The sequence below is a fragment of the Cibotium barometz genome, chromosome 52 (assembly GCF_041138505.1).
Source record: "Cibotium barometz isolate CiBa-2024 chromosome 52, ASM4113850v1, whole genome shotgun sequence".
Classification (NCBI taxonomy): Eukaryota; Viridiplantae; Streptophyta; class Polypodiopsida; order Cyatheales; family Cibotiaceae; genus Cibotium; species Cibotium barometz.
The window spans coordinates 12,847,020-12,864,734 of record NC_141097.1 but is presented as its reverse complement, the minus strand read 5'-3'; the positions used below and the strand labels follow the sequence as shown (position 1 = coordinate 12,864,734).

The 17,715-nt window shown below is 47.2% G+C and overlaps 1 protein-coding gene across 2 annotated transcripts in view; it reads right to left on the bottom strand.

The window, feature by feature from the left end:
* Positions 1 to 17,715, bottom strand: part of LOC147608819 (lysophospholipid acyltransferase LPEAT2-like) — a 93,609-nt gene that overhangs the window by 29,657 nt on the left and 46,237 nt on the right. The window contains exons 9-12 of one of the 2 annotated variants that reach the window (XM_086788833.1): positions 10,197 to 10,267; positions 5,913 to 5,979; positions 5,741 to 5,791; positions 5,532 to 5,642 (exon numbers count right to left, since the gene is read on the bottom strand). In XM_086788833.1, the coding sequence (XP_086644959.1) occupies positions 5,532 to 5,642; positions 5,741 to 5,791; positions 5,913 to 5,979; positions 10,197 to 10,267 (300 nt within the window). The remainder of the gene's footprint in view (positions 1 to 5,531; positions 5,643 to 5,740; positions 5,792 to 5,912; positions 5,980 to 10,196; positions 10,268 to 17,715) is intronic. The other variant, XM_086788834.1, reaches the window with a different exon arrangement.

Here is a 17,715-nt window from a genome sequence, read left to right as displayed (position 1 = left end):
CACTTCTACAGAGATCACTTCCTCACACTCACTGAGGATGGATTCATCCGGCAACCGAGCTACTTGAGTGTTCACATGTCCCATGCCATGCGGATTGCGATTGGTGAGATACGGGTTTCATCCCACCGCCTCAGAGTGGAGACAGGTAGAGTTGAGTGCATCTTCAGAGCCGGGAATCTCATACGGAGACCCAGAGAGGAGAGGATCTGCCGATTATGCCACACAGAGGTTGAGACGAAGGAGCATTACATATGCCGCTGCCCACTATACCAAGGTTATTAGAGGCGTCAGAGGCATTTGGTACGAGGCGGGTATGGTACGCGCCTCGAAAGACTCGTATTTTTTAGAGACGTTAGAGGCGTCTGTTTTATATATATATAGTGATAGATAGATATAATATATATAGTGAAAGTTGAGAGAGAGAGAGAGAGAGAGAGAGAGAGAGAGAGAGAGAGAGACTAGAGTGTGTATGTATGAGCCTTGAGGGAGCGAGAGAGAGGGTGTGTATGAGAGAGGGAGAGAGAGTGTGTGTGTTTAAGAAAGAAAGCTGTATTAAATGTCTACAAAAGGCCAAAATGACCTATGAGACCAAAATAGTCCATCCTCATCATCTAGATACATCATCAAGATTCAAGGGTACAAAGTAAAATGAAATGAACCAGTAGAGTATAGAGAGAGCTCCAAAAGTGGGTATAAAAAACATCATCATCCTAATGTGTTTGAACTTTGAACTTTGAACTTTGGGTCTTGAGAAAGGCTCAAGGGAGGGAGAGAGGGAGAGAGAGGGAGGGAGAGAGAGTGTGTGTGAGAGGGGATGCCTTGGGCCCTTAAAGCCCTCGCTAAAAACTCAAGCCAGCCAAAAAAAAAAAAAGTGGACGCCTCGATAAGGCAATTAGAGGCGCGCCTCGTAACAACTATGCAGTATACTATGAGATCCGCTGGAGGTTTTACTGTCTATTCCGTGAGGGATTCGGTCCTCTCTCCAGGATCATTGACTTCCAGGACCAACGTTGCCTTGGCCTCTTCCTGCTTGAGCTCCGCAGACATAGGGACACCCTCTTAAGAGAGCCTCGGCCCCAGCCAGCCCGCCCCCTCCCTCGCCAGCCAACCATCACCAGTTTCTTCCGGACCCAGGAGGTAGAGGACACCGACATAGTGGATCTTGTGGACCCTCCACGAGCCGCTCCGGACCTACCTCGCCCGAGAGGAGTTAACCTCGGACCGAGCCTCTGCATTCCAACGTGCCTCACGCCCTCGACCCCCCCATCGGCAACGATCACCTCATCAGCTCCAAATCCAGGACATGCTCCACCGCCATCGGGCTACCTTTCCACGTGACATAGCTGAGGGAGACCTCTCGGCCATACTCATTAGCCCCATGCTTGATATTTTGGAGCGTGGTATACCATCTACTCAGAGCTGATGTTGCTCTCATGTTTCTATGTTCTTAGTATTCCATGATGCGTTTCCATGGACAGCTTTGTATCACCCCAGTGAGATAGCTATGTTCTTTCTGTTTTATTTTCCATTCCATGATGAGATATGCCATGGACATTATTGTTATCACTTTGGTCTCATAGGCCCATTGGGTCTTTAGTTAACGCTTAATATGAAGGCCATGATCCACCCGAGTTCAAGTCCCACCGTTGGTCGTATATGCCCTCATGTTGCATTCTACCAACTCTTCCTGGGTAAGGACAGCAAGAGGGCATGGAAGATGTTTAAGGAGAGACAGCCTGGTACTCCGATTACTGCACCTGAGGCATGGCATACTTATGCTAGAGAGCTATATGATGCACCAGGACAGCCCCCCACCCCCCCTCCACTGGGAGCTAGACCGGCTAGCAACACCTTTTTTACTATGCGGATGGTGCTAGATGCGATAGACAGGGTACAGAATGGAAAGGCACACGATCATGATGGGCTAGTTGGAGAGCACTTCTCATATGCACGAGACACTTTGGCTCCGCTCATCGTACATGTGTTTAATCGTGCCATTTGTGAGGGTTTCCCGACAAGCTGGATAGAGCATATCATTGTACCACTCTTTAAGAGTGGGGACCCCATGGTACCAGGCAACTACAGGACAATCATGATTGGTCATTACTTGGCCAAACTATATGGCTCTATATTGGAGTCGGAGCTGAGCCGATGGGCAGAGAGGCATGGTCATCAAGCACATGGACAGGCTGGCTTCAAGAGAGGATTTACTACCTTGGATCACATATTGACACTTCGAGCACTTATTGAGAGGGCAGGGCACAGAAGAGGAGGATATACCGCTGCTTTGTGGACTTCCGCAAAGCCTTCGATACCGTACCACGTGCCAGGCTTATGCACAGATTGCATGACATTGAGGTACCCGAGGATATGCACTGGGGGATATATGCTCTCTATGAGTCTGTGAGTGACAGGCAGAGTCCGAGCTCCAGGCGGACTATCGGATAGGGTGACCAGCACGATAGGGGTGAAGCAGGGATACCCGCTATCACCCACCCTCTTTGGACTCTACATTGATGCGGTCTCTGATTATGTAGACAGATTGGGAGGCCCAGGGGCATGCCTGGAAAGGGTGTTGATACCCATCGTGTTATATGCTGATGATATTGTTCTAATCTCAAACTCTCCGGAGGGATTATAGAGACACCTGGATGCATTACAGGCTTTCTGTGCGGATAGAGATCTGACAGTGAACCTTGGGAAAACCAAGGTTATGGTGTTTAACACCACACAGGCATGGGTAACGAGATCAAAGCCTCAATTCACTTTCCGAGGGGAGCCGGTAGAGTACGTTAGGTCATATGTCTACTTGGGAGTTACTTTCACACAAGACCGCGTTTCTCCCTGAAGGAGGCAGCAGCAGCAGCTAGATTAGCTCGAGGGCATGCAGCCTTGGGGGCACTTGAGAGGCAGTGTGCAGACATACAATTTCAGGAGCCACGCACCAAATTGTGGCTATTTGATACGCTTGTCACACCGACCCTCCTGTATGGAGCTCCAATTTGGGAGCCCAGTATACATCACAAATCTCAGAGAGGGACAGATGAGGGATAGAGGCAAATGGAGAGACCACTGATTATGATGATTGCCCGCATGATTCGGAGCAAATCATCAGTACCACATGAGATTGTTCGGGCTGAGCTGGGTGCCCCACCAGTAGTAACCGAGGCCCTATTCCAGGCAGTTACCTTTTTACAGCGGCTATGGGAGCTCCCTCAGCAGAGGTACTCCCGATTGGCATTGACCTCATCCATACAGTTGGCAGAGGATGGAGATACTCATTACTGGTACGCTCAGATGAGATCATGGTTTGACCTACATGGTTTGCGGATAGAGGCACTACCACCCTTTCAGTACAGTCTGGATTGTCCATTTTTGGATCTCACCTGCTCGGAGCAAAACCACGTGATCAGGATGGATATCATCATAGTGGACACAGAGAGGACATGGATTAGCCCCCTTGAGCCCTTAGGCACGAAAAATGGCTCATTACAAGAGCCATTTTCTACACCTCTCACCAGATGATTTTATCACCCGCCCGGCGTACATGGATGTACACCTATCACATGGGATACATTGTGCCATTGGACAGATCCGGACCTCATCACACCAGTTGCGGATTGAGACAAGGCGATATGTGCATCAGATCTTGGATGACCGTATTTGTCAGCTATGCTACCACGAGGTAGAGACAAAGGAACACTACATTTGCCGATGTACAATCTATTATGAGATCCGAGGGAGATATCACTGCCTCTTCCGAGAGGGTTTTGGGCCGTTACGCAGAGTCATGGAGTTTGAGAAGAGATGCCTGGGATTGTTTCTACTTGAGCTCAGGAGACACAGAGAGACCCTCTTGGCAGACAGGAGACCGAGCCATGATGTACCTAGACACAGGACCCTGACAGATTTCTTCGGCACCAACACCAGCACCAGCACCCGCAACCCAACCCACACACCTCCTGATACCTCCTCCATTGGGCCATCAGGGCACCGACCACGCTCTCAGGGAGTCACCACTAATAGAGCAGTTATCTTATGTCGTGCTCGTCGGCCACGCCCACCAGGATCCCGACCACGGCATCCTCACCATCGCCAGATCAGAGCCATTATTGCTCGGCATCGGAGGCACCTACCTCACTTCTACGACCTCTCCATTCTAGACAGCCCCATGGCGGAGATACTTGATCTAAGGAGAGGGCAACACTTCAACTGATCAGCATACATGGATCTACCTAATATACATTTTTCAGTATTTTCCAGTATTTTTTACTCAGTATCATCTCGAAGTCTTACAGTACTGTTCTTATAACTGTAGGACAATCAGTTTATGGTACTTTTTAGTCTCATTTAGTTGTTCTCTTTGATGAGACACCAACTTCAGATGTACTCTCAGTTTTGGTCTCATAGGCCATTATGGCCTCTTGGTACTTTTTCATTTTGTTGGGATGACAGAGGATACCCCATACAGGTACTCCGATTTGTCTCATAGGCCGAGTTCGGTCTTTTGGAAGACGTTAATAAAATCTTTCTTTCTTTCTTTCTTTCTCTCTCTCTCTCTCTCTCTCTCTCTCTCTCTCTCTCTCTCTCTTTGATACCATGTAAGAGGATACACTGTGTGGTGCATGCAAACAACACTCACAAGAAATAGGATCTTCCATAGCACAAAGCTTTAAACTCAAATTTCATAATAATAAAGATAAAGAACAATACTGTATACTACTGATGTGATACAATAGATGGCCAAGCCACATACCCATGTGCTCCTATGAAGGGAGCTTTGATGGTTGATCTAGAACTAGTAAGGCAGGAGGCTATATGCTAATAGATTTAGGGTGTAAGCAAACACTAATAGTTGATGAATTGTGTGGGGTTAGTGGTGAGCCTATATAGGCCTAGAGATATTGAGTAGTCATGACTACATCACGTTGGTCCATGGTTATAATCGATGCCATTTTCCTTGGTATTGAATTGGCTCGCACCCTTCCACACTCATCTTGGGCCTCGTAGCATTTGGACAGGGTGTCCAAAGCAATTTCTATGCACTTGATTATAAAGACAAAACCATGACCCCTTGAGCATTTGAAGCCTCCAATTGACGGTAGCTTCCATAGAGGCTATTCTAGACCCTCAAAATTGAAGCCTCCGATTGACAGTAGGCTATTCTATTCTAGACCCATTGAGCGTTTGAAGCCTCCAAATGACGGTAGCCTCCATAGAGGTTATTTTTTTAGGGCCTAGAATAGCCTCTAAAATAACTGGCCCTTGCCAATGTCTAACCACCCATCTTCTAGCTTGCACAATCCTAGTTCTATCCCTAAACACTTTCTAGCCACATGAGAGCTAAACTCAGCCTTTGACCACAAGTTTACCTTTAACCAGACCAGGGCTAGATATACTATGGTGTACTAGGATAGAAAAGCTGGTGGAGGCCAACTACGAATTTGGAAACCCGTACATTTTTCTGTCTACCACTACACCACAAGTAAACACCTTTTTCTGAATTGTCAAAAGAAGGATAATAGAAATACCTCTAAACTCGAAAGGAAACCTTGCTTGTGGAAATCGCAGGACTCAAAACAAGCTCTACACAAACTTTCGAAAGAAGGATGCTTCAAAATGAATGCTGACCCTGCAAGAAACTGCAAGATCACCGCAAAAACTTCTGTGATTTGCACCAAAGAGAATATTAAGCCATACAGACCACTTTCTTGATGAGGAAACCTCCAATGCAAATTACCTCTCTAAACGATACTGAGCCTTCCTCCTCTTTATCAAAGAAGCCAAAAATCTGTCGTCCAACCAAAGAGCTGCTGCTTGTTAGAAACGACAGGAAATCTAGCAAAATTGCCTTTTGGTATTTTGTACAGTAATAAGACAGCACACAGAGACCCAACATCTCACAAGTAGACCTGCTGAGAAAATGTCGTCTTTGGTAACTCTAGTGACTCCAAGAATTGATCTTCTGACACACAACCCCTGTTGCCAATACCATTAGATCACGAAAATCACAAACATTGGAGAGTTCAAATAAAAGAAAAATAGTACACGTTTAGATTCTTTTAACCATAAAGATGATTCTTCCATAGTCGCATGGGACGCGAAATGGGGACGGGGAACGGGGAACGGGGACAGAGAAGATTGAGAATGGCCATTCCCTCTGACGATAGAGTGACATGGGATGGGAATGGGAATGGGAAGATGCTGCCATCCCCAACATTCCCGAGTTTAAAAATGCCCATTCCCTATGACTATGGATTCTTCTTCTGTATAAGCAAGACAGATTGTGGGCAGTCACTCCGTGATTGGCAAAAGTAAAGCACATTTTCTTTCTGAAGAGGGGGGAAGAGGCAAAGAAGAAAGGGGGTCCGGATGTGACGGGATGCTGGGCGGGAGGGTGAATGGGTAAGTGGGGGTGGGTGGGGGAGGTGGGGGTGTGTAGGGCCGGAATGTTTTCCATTGGTAGCACCAAACAAAGACAACCTTGTCTTGTAGGACGGAACACACCCATCTGCTGGATACAGAGAAAGACCTTCCAGCAGTTTGAGAAACCCCTTAAATTCGCTCCCAATAGGTCTGTTTAATGTCCCACCAGACTCAGTCTCCACCGGAGAGGTGTGGGCATCCTCAGGGTTTCCATGCATCTAGCACACAAAATGTGTCCAGCATTGGGGCTACTGATCGACAGTTTTCTAAATAACCCTGTGGGTGCATGCGCCTCTGTGGGCCCAATTTCACAAGGTTCTATTCAAACTGACCATGCCCATCATCCACATAATGAATTGTATAGTCCATTGCCCATTCCCGGGAAATGAAGGTTAACCCTGCTTTCCAGCTATGATGAGTCTTGCCATCAGACAAGATGACAGCATGCAAGCATTATCTTTGGCAAGGTTGGGGAAACAAAGGGGGTTCACCTAAGCAAACCACAACCAAGTCCCAACCACAGACCATGGTGCACCCTCAACCAAACCATAAAATAAGGAAGCCTTGCAAGTGTGGTGATTCTACCCAAGTCGCCACCCCAAGAGAAAAGAGGGAACAGTGGTGTCTACAAACACAGCACTCACAAGCAAGGATCCTTTTCATACAGAGGACATGAAGGTAGATGAATGAATGATGAATGTGGGGCTGTGCTAGTAGTCTATAAATAGGCTCCCAAGGGCAGTCTATATTTAAGTTGGCTATGGTCTGCCACCCATGGTTCAGTCAAACTTGACCCAACCGACCATATCACCCGAATGGGGTGATATTAGACTGCACATAAGACATGAAATCTTTGCGCAAATTTCCAAGTCCAACCAGACTCATGCCCAGTTAGGCCCCACGACCCCCAGACGAGGTGTCTTGTGAAGATCTCATTCAGCCCTTAGTTCCACCAAATCTGGGAATATTAGTCCGCACTTACATGTAGCATGTTTGGCACAGCACTAAACCTATCTAAGTCAAATCTAACCATGAAGCCTCCAACAACCACCATCTAGTGTCTAAACCAGGTCCTACCAAGCATCCAAGCTTTCCAGCCATGCCAACTTCTCACAAAGGGGGCTTTGCAAAATAGAGCTAGCAAGTACCCGTGTAGTTACAAGGAGAGAATAGAGAGTTGATTTCCAACATAAATCCTCGATCCCAATGTCCGCTCAAATGTGAACAATATCTCCGGTCCAATGACAAATTGATAAAGATGTTTCATAAGATCTCTCCCAAAGAGCCTTTGAGACCACAACTCTCCATTGTTCGACGATATACCACTGCCGCCCAACCACTCCCAAGCCCAAGGTGTGCCTTCCTCCTGCATCAAGGACTTCTAGCAGAGGCTATGGAGCAGCTTCCAGCCACGAAGGTGACACTTTTTCTTTGGCTACTAGTCCACAGGAGCCTCACGATTGGCCTTATAATTTGGCCTTAGAGGCTTGGTGTGACCACCGTGGGTGGCCGGCCAATTGCCGCGGGTGCGGCACCCCCAAGGAGAGCCAACGGCACTTTGGGATTGCCCCAAGGCCCCGCATGTATGGCAGTGCATCCTTTGACTCTTCACATCCAATCCGAGTTAGTTACCGCCCGCACAATCATGTGGCGTGCAATCGCCTCATGCCCGATTTTATGAGGCCGATGGGAGCAGCTTAGCCCTGGTTCTCACCCGCTCTGCATCTCCGTTAACACTGCCGATTCGACCATGAGAGCCCAGCACGGGTACCACCCAGCGATGAGAGCTCATCAACAGCTTGGCAGCTTGGTACATTTGGCATGCTGGCTGCAGCGAGACCATTGACAAAGTGGCTACCCTAATTTTGGAGACCATCCAAGCCATTGATGGAGTGACTATCCTACCTGTGGAGACCATCCGAACCATATGGGTGGATCTCACTCACAAACTAAGAGGGCGCTTCGAGCACTTAACCGGCAAGTCGGAGCCCATGCAGCAAAGGTGAGAGGCATTCCTTCACGCTTGGATCCCTGGAGATCCTTCCTTCCCAGGAAGGACGGAGGAGTTTCCTTGGATCATAGGCCCCTAGTGTGGCTTTTCTGCCTCCCCCTCTGATGTAAAGCAGCCAGCCACGGAGGGAGCTCCCCCTTTCATGTTTTTTGTATATAATGACTGCAGTTTTTGCAGTTTTTGTGCTTTGCGACTCTGGCAGGCTTTTTCTTCAACTAATGAAAGATCTTCTCTTGGAAAAAAAATATGTTTCCCTTTCATGCACATGGACGCATGGTTACTGGCCAGCCCAAATCTGTCCATCCAACATGTGTTCTGTCTGCCCAACAGCTCCTGCCTGGTCAGATCTGACCTACAACTTGCACTGATGGGTGCTAATCTGCAGGTGCATCGTAGGTGTGTTCCCTGCTTACACTGCAGTTGTCGGATGTCCTCATCTGTACCATTTCCAAAAGATTGCTGTGCTTAAAACTTCATTCTGATCTCACCCAAGGAACTGATTGGCCTGAGTTCTTTGCGTCCACTTTGGAGACCACTTTGCGTCTTCCATCCTCCCCTTGTCGGTACCAAAACCCGCAAATGAAACTCCTGACAAAACCTCCCATCAAGCACCTCCTGTTGAAGTACCCGTTTTCAATCAGAATCCTCTTGTTGAGAATGTTAATGACAGACTCCTGTCCAGACTCTGGTGTCCAGAAGTCATGCAAAAATCTCCATTCATGAGAGTATCGGCTCACATGAGTGTCACCAAACCCCTCTTTGCAAAATCCCAGTCACTCCTGCGGATGAAGATATTTTTCAAACCCCCTATCTAGAACCTATACTGACTAGTACTTCCTTGGGCCTGTACTGAGACCAATATCCACCTATGGACACTGCCTGTGGAACCATATGACTCTAAAACATCGAAGCAAAAACTCTGACCATTGTCTGATCAGCATGCAAGACATCTTCTTCTGCCTCAGGTGAAGACACGCCAACTGCCATGTCCTCCTATGGTGAAGGTCTAGACATACATGCCATGTCCTCCTACAGTGCCACAACCGCAGAGGAAACCACCAAAGAGACCGAAGACTTTTCACCCAACTCCTATGAAGGCTCTGAAGATTTCTCCACACATATGTGGCTGGCATGTGTATCCTTTTGCATCAGTGGTCTAGGAACCCTCCCAAAAAACTCCCATCGCTCAACCAACTCTTGCATGAACTCTGCATAATTTGGCGGATGGTTCTTTGGATTAGATGGAAAAGCCCTGCTTTTACCAAACGTTGGCTATTTGCTGCTTAATCTTGCCTTCAATGCCCCCACAGGCCCTCTTTGGCTGCTTGACTGTTGTGGGAGGCTTGATGATTGATTGATTGTTGATTAACTGGCAGGCTCATGGATCTATTTATAGGCTGAGCCCTCGCGATTTGTGCAGGCCGGACTGGTCTCGGCTGCCTAATAACTTTATAATTAAATTTCCCTTTCATCCACATGGTGCATGGCTGCTGGCCCACCCAAGTCTGTCCACCTAACATGCGTGCTGCTATGTTGTCCACCAACTCATGCATGCTCAGACCTGGCCTGCTGCTGCCCACACTGCTGGGTGCTAATCTGCAGGTGCATGGCAGGTTTTGCAGTGCATCACATGAAGGGCATTCTCAGCCATGATAGAGACTAGCACTATAGAGAGGATACACGCACGCACAACAGGATAGCTGGTCCGTCAGTCCTAATGTCGAAAAAATACACATTGCAGTAAAAATGGATAGCAAACCTATGATTGGAATCCATTGCCTGAAATTTCTCTAGAAAGTCCATAGCCTCCTTCGTGCTGACATGGAATAGCTGCAAAAGTGCAAAAGATACTCCAGAGTCAAAAATAATCCCCATGCAGCTTCTCAGTATGGAAAAAAGCAACACTAACCAGAAAAAGCCCGACATGTCTTTTTTTCCAAGAAAGAACATGACATATTTTACAACCTCATATTAGACCGTTTCATGATATGGCAGTTTCACGACACAATATATCTCCTACCTATTTATAAGCTTGCAAGCTAAGCCCACCACACACACAAACACACGTACAAGCACCAGGTAATAATTAGCAAATTGCATTAAAAAATCAACATCAAACTAGCAAAGTGCATTAAAAAATCCACATTAAGATATACCTTCTTTTTTATATTTTATTTTCTTCTTTAGACTTCTCTTGAGTACAAAGAATAAGAAGCTGTCCTCCTTTAGTATAGTTATTGTTGGTGTGACCAGTCAAGAAGCTGTTAATGCCAAATGAGCTAGCATAGCCAGTGGCAAAACTGATATCACCAAGCAAAACAAAGACACAGGACCTTTAAACTTGTAAGCCAGCCTTTTTTGGGCGCTACTTGAAACAAGCTTTTGTAAGGGTTGTGGCACGGGTACTTCCCTCATCTTCAAGAAAACAACAATTTTACGAGTAAAACCTTGAGAAAATCTGAAAATAAACAAAGGAGAGAGAGTAGAGAGAGAAGACACGACACTAGGGGTCGAAATAGCCTTGGGCCAACCCCCCCCTCCGAGTTATATTAGATAAAAGTCCTTGGAGGAGTCTTGAGTACAAGTTCTTAGAGCCACAGAGCTCTCTTGTCTTTTACATGTCCCAACAATGAGAGAATAGCTGAATCTATAGTTCTTGCCCCAAAGCACTTGAGAAGAGCGCTTTAAAACTCCCTTATAGTTCAAAAAGCATTTTTTTAATAATAAAAGCTGTTTTTCATGCTCGTCCTTGGATTTAACCAGTCATCCTCGACCCATGGCACACATACACAAATATGCTCACAAGCATAAATCAAATAAATGAATGAATGCACAAACAGTTCCTTGGTTTTGACACCAATTCTTGGTTTTTACACCAGTGCCTATACTGGAGTCCAACTATCCATGTCAGTGTCTGACTATGGTAGACTAACAGTATTCATATCCATGTACTCGGTTTTGATTTCCTTCACTCATAAATAGTGCCTCCATGAGATGGCTAGTCCCATGACTCTTGTACAAAAGATTTAGTGTTGTTCAATCTCAAAGTTGCTCCTTTTGGATACAACTTGGACAACAGCCCTCGAGTTCTAGAATACTCAACTCCTTGCAGTGGAATATAAACCTTGAGCATTCTCCTTTATTCCTGGTTCCTTGGATGTCAAAATACAAAGACCGGTGACACCCCCTTGGCTTCTAATCAGTTGTTGTCAGCTGAACAGCTTCCTGGTATGCCTGTAAAACATGTGGATACTCCGCAAAGAAGTTATCATCCACTCACTTGGCATCCATAGCCAAATAATTCTTGAACTTGACAAGGTACTTTCTAGTAACCTTGCCATGTGATCCCCTTCTTTCCTTATGAAATACAATCTGTTTTGGTTGAAGAACTTCCTCTAGCTCTTCAACTTGTGGTGGATCCTCATTCACTGGTCCAGTGGTTCCAAAGGTTCGGGACCCTTATAAGCTCTTAGGAGACTCACATGAAAAGCATTGTGAATCCTCCAATAATCCGGTAATGCTACTTTGAGAGCTACATCGTTGATCTTTTCCAATATTTGGAAAGGTCATAGTACCTATTGGACAACTTAAAATAAACCTTCTCTTTGCCCTTCTTCTTGAGAAGCCTTGCTTTCTCAAACTTCAACGATACCCAATCACCTTCCTTGTACTCCACCGCCATTCTATGCTTATTTGCAACCTTTTTCTGCTTAGCCGTTGACCTCTCTATGGCTATCTGCACCTGTGCAAAAGCCGTATCCAAATCTCTGACATACTCATCTATTGCAAAGATCTCATCCTTAGCCCTTAGAAGTGGTAGTACAACTTTGCCATAAACAACCTCAAATAGTGCCTTTCCTATAAAACTATGCACTGTATTGCCGTCGGCAAACTCTACTAGTGGAAGATACTTCTCCCACTCCATTTTCTATTCTCCTACATTGCACTTTAACAAATCCAATACGGCTAAATTTGCTCTCTCACTTTGGCCATCCGTCTGTGGATGATATGAGGAAGAAAAATCCAATTTCGTCCCCATATTATCAAACAATGCCCTCCAAAACAGTGGTCTTGGGATCTCTGTCACCAACGTAACCTTGGGCATTCCATGATGTTTGAACACCTGTGCCAGAAAAATCCTTGCCATGTGGCCTACCTTGATGGTCATCCTTACTGGAATGAAATGAGCTTGCTTGCTGAACCTATCCACAATGGTCCAAATACCATCATTCCCAAACTTTTTACTTCCACAAGTCAAAAATGAAGTCCATCGCTATACTTTCCCATGGCCTCTCGGACATGGGTAGAGGCATAAGCAATCCTGGAGTCTTTTGACAATTATACTTAACCTTTTGACAAGTCAAACACTTAGATACATACTTGTCAATATCCTTTCTCATGCTAGGCCAATAGAAGAAATAACTCTATGTCCTACATAAGGTGGTGCATGTGACTCTTCAATCACTTTTTGCCTCAAATCCTTGGTTACGCATAACCAGGTATCCATTATCAAATATCCCTATTTCAAGGAATAGTGATTAAGTGTCTGACCATCCTCTAGCTTTCGCATAATCCCACCAAAGTCTTCATCATGCACATAGTGATATCTCATGAAATCCAACTCTCTATGATGGCAATGGTCACTGAGTGTACCTGTGGTCTCCTAGATAGAGCATCTGTAACCACATTCTTCTTTCCAAGTGTATGCATAATCTGGAAATGAAACATGGACAAAAAGTTTGCCCACCTCATATGCTTCTCGGAAAGCTTAGTTTGGGTCAGAAAATATCTCAAACTTTGATAATCCGTCTTCACCATGAAATCAACCCCAAGCAAATAATGATTCCATGAAGTAAGAGCATGAATCACGGCATACAAGTTCTTTCTCATAAACCTGCAAGTGTTTCTCGGCTTGTTGCAACCTTCGGCTCTCAAACGCAACCACATGCCCTTCTTGTTGCAAACTGCCCCTATACAGTCCCCACTTGCATCACATTCCACCACAAAAGGTTTCACTAGGTTTGGAATGACCAATACCGGTCCAATAGTAAGCTTATGCTTCAATAAGTTGAAGGCATGTCTCTGACACTCACCCCATCTGAATACTACTTTCTTCTTGGTTAGATGTTTTGTTTTTGTTTTTCGAGCCAGGGTCAGAAGCGAGCACGCTCGTTCTAAGACTCGAACAGAGAAATGCTTTTGTCATTAGCTTCGTCGTCTCTGTCGTGTAGACGGTTTCGCTACTTCCTTAAGGCATGACCCCAGAAGACCCAGGAACTGGGCATGACAGCGACCAAGAACTCCCAAAGGAGCCCAGGTATTGTGGAGCGGCAATGGTGGGAAAGTTTCTAATGAACCTCCTATAATAGGGGCATGACCCCAAGAAACTGCGCACCTCATGTACTTCTAGCCAATTCTTGATGGCCTCAAGCTTTGTTGGATCCATCCACACTCCTTCCTTCGACACTATATGTCCAAGGTAATGTATTTCTTCTAAGAAAAACTCACTCTTCTTTCCACTGATGAACAACTTGTGCTCCTATAACTCCCAAAATACCTTAGCTAAATGCTTTCTATGTTCCTCTTCTGTCATGTGCATCACAGATGCCATGGACATTCTCAGAGCTAGATCCAGAAGAGGCAAACAGATAAAGACCATGAACCAGTAGAAGATAGGTAGAACCAGAATGTAGGAGCTTCAGGTGTAGCATCTGAGGTGGACATGGACAGTCAACCGGCTCAGTCCGCCGTTTAATTCATTGTTTTTCGGAGCCGGAAGAGATGACCATCATTGCCTATCTGGTGCAGGCTCTCCCTCCCAAGTCACCAGGCGGCACCCCCCCCCCCCAAAAAAGATGTTGGGACAGCCAATTGACTAAATTTTTTTCCGGTGCCTCCCCGTTGAGGGATCTGGTACATTCGAAGAGACGCTGGCTCCCATTCACATGTGTCGTGTTATACCACTCCAGACCGTCCACCCTAGAGAGTGGCGTGATAGTCTTTTCCTTCCCGCTAAGTGCACCACACGGGACGTACTTGAGCATGGAGTCAGTGTCCACCGCTATACAGAGGTAGGCCATAGAGCTTTCGCATCATCTGCATGACCTATGTATCACAGATGTGCTTACCTACCTCAGGCCTTTGGCTCGGATGGAGTTGGGCAGCTCGGGCCTTAGGGATCAAGCAGGGGGGGTGGTGTCCGCGAGTCTGGAGGTGCTACTTTTTGTGTTTCTCAATGTGTTCCAGTGGCACTACCACTTCCCCCCCTCCTACAGATACTTGCACTGTGACAAGTGGGGTCCAGAGTATGCATACTCCAGGGCTCAGATAGAGTGGATCCACATGGAGGCCAAGATACGTGCCCATCTGGTGCGGTTTCTCCCCAGGACCGATAGTGATTACTCTCCATCGAAACCCACACCCAAGACTGTTCGAGTGGAGGGCATTTCCGACAGTTTCACTTCCCACTGCTCATAGTTATGCGGATTGTCTCATGGAACATTCGGGGTTTGGGGAGCCCACAGTGCTTTCAAAGGCGTGGTGTCCTTAGAGAGGAGCTCCATAGAGCAGTAGTTGGTGGACCCATTGACATTCTCTTCATTCAAGAGCACCATCTTTCAGAGGGACGTACCCACCTATGCGAGAAGATCTTCCAGGGTAGGAGTCACACCTTTTGGTCCCACTCTTTTTGTCCCTCTAGGGGGACACAAGGTGGAGTATGCATTTCTATAAGTGAGCAGCTTTTGCCGGTAGTGGTCGACCCAGGCACCATTGTTAGTGGACGAGCTCAGTGGATGACCATCAAGATTGGAGAGGATTGTGTGGGCTTTCTGAATGTATACACGCGCCGAACGCTGCAAAAAGTAGAGCTACCTTCTAGAGTACAATTCGTCAATCCCTGCCCGCAGGCAAATTTCTGGTGTATGGGTGGGGATTTTAGCATGCTAGAGTCAATTGATGACAGACTCGCAGACTCGGAGGCGGCATGCCTATAGTAGTAGAGGTACAGAGTACTCGGCATGGGAGGAGTTGATTTTGGCTCTCAGGACAGGACCCTTGGCATCTTCCAAAGTTTAGACGAAATCCCAAGAGTTTGTGTTTCTCCAGATCTAACAAGCGGAGTACCAGCCCTAACCTCACCAGATTAGATCGGTTCTATGTAGATGAGTGGGCTTGTGGTCATGGTGGTATGATTGGTATTTTGGCTGGCACTACTTTTTCCAACCACGCACCGGTTATTCTCTCCTAGAGGCAAGACAAACATGTGAGTAATGGATTCCAGATCCCTTCGATTTGTAACAGGTTACAGGGGAGTTGGGCGAGGCTAGATTTTCACTCGAGCAACCGCAAGCGCCCAGGTTGCAAGCCTTGGTGAGATTAGTAGTCTAATACAAGAGGCAGTGCAAAGCAAATTGGCCGGCTTCCGAGAGCAGGAGAGGAGTATTCGCAAGGGTCTTGCTTCTCTACAACGGCTTCAAGAGAGTGCATCAGATAACCCATGGATCAAGAGTCATCTCGTTGCCGCCCATACAAGGCTCAGATCCATAGAGGAGCAGCGAGTGGAGTTACCATGCCAGAGCCTCTTTTGGACCCAGGCAAGAGACAGGGTCACTAGAGATTTCCTTGAGATTGCAGGACCACATAGACAGAGAGAGGGTATCCGCAGGTTGCGAGGCCCAAATGAATTCATTGTTAAAGAGTCTAGAACAAGCCCCCACCCCCCCCCCCCCCCCCCCCCCCCCCCCGCGTGAGAACCATCGCCACAAATTTCTCAGCACTCTTCTCACGGGTGCCTCCATTTCCTCACAGGTGCTCGATGCGCGTGAGCGGGTGTGGAGGCATACCAGAGAGCTGGTCCTCACGCTCTCAGGACTTTCCTCCTAACCCCCTTCACGTTTGAAAAGTTGGCAAAGGCTATGACACCATTACCCAAGGGCAAATGCCCAGGAGAGGACAAACTTCCAGCCTCCTTATTTCGACGTCACTAGGACCTCATGGAAGGCGGCCTCATGACTGCCTTCAACAAGATAATGGTTACAAGAGCCATGCCCGAGAGCTTCTCTGAGAGTTTGATTCACTTGATTCACAAGGAGGGTGGTGATAGGCTAGAGATTCGGCAGTGGAGACCCATCACCCTCCTAGGGATTGCCTACAAAAATCTGGCCAAGGCCATCAACCGGAGACTACAGCCCTTTCTCCCCGACTTGATTTAAGGTACACACTAGTTTTGTTCACGATCGGTGTATTATGGACAACATCTTGGAGGCGACCACGTCAGTTCGCTCATTGCCTGCCCCGACTTGGCATCCAATTGAGGCTTTTCCATGGGTCTCTAGGGGCACTCCAGTTCATTATCTTAGATGCCAGGTTGGCATTGACATCTCCCTTGAGCAACAGCTTGCCCCTCTTCTTCCGAGCATTCGGAAGAAGCTGCTATACTGGAGTAAAGCCAGGCTTTCCTTAGCTGGCCGCATTGTGGTAGCAAACCAGGTTCTTCTCGCCACCATGTGGTACATCACCTCCTGCTGGTCTTTCTCTGATCTAGGTTCAGCATTTGATCAGGAACTTTCTATGGGCCGACAGTGATGGAAGACCTACCTGGCCAAGATGACCTAAAGAGTGATCATTCAGCTACGACACAGAGGGGGCCTCGGCATCATCGACCCCTCCATTCAGAGCCGAGCCTTATTGGGCAAGATGATTGTTCGAGGTCTTGTTCCGGCTGGTGCCTTGGAAGCACTTCCTCCTGGCTATGATCTCCGCCTGCACCCCGATCCTAGGAGGCCCTTGACCTCAAACACGAGATGGATTTTCACAGAGATGCATGCACGTGGCTTTAGCCCAACATTTGAGGATAGATTTGCAGGTAGTCTTTTGTGTTCTTGGGATCATCTCAAGCCGGCCCTTCAACAGTCCGCTCCAGTAGCCTCCGAGAAGCGGCTCTGACAGCCTATGATCTGGAGCCCCATGGTCCGTTTGCCTAGTGGTCACATGCTCAGGGCTCGCCCACACGTATCGTGGGGAGCTTTGAGCACAGGGCCCCCTAGTCACTTGGAGATTGGCTGTCATGTGCATGATCAATGCCATGTACCTTCTCAAGGCTAATTCCAGAAGGGGGCAACCAGATAAAGACTGAACCGGAAAAAGACCAGATTTTCGAGCATCAAGTGCTGAATTGGCTGTAGGGGACCAGCATGACAAGGCAGACTGCAAGAGGGGACTGTCGGCTGCTAAAAATGGCTGTCGGCTAGACCAGACTGAGGCGGCTACAGAGGCGC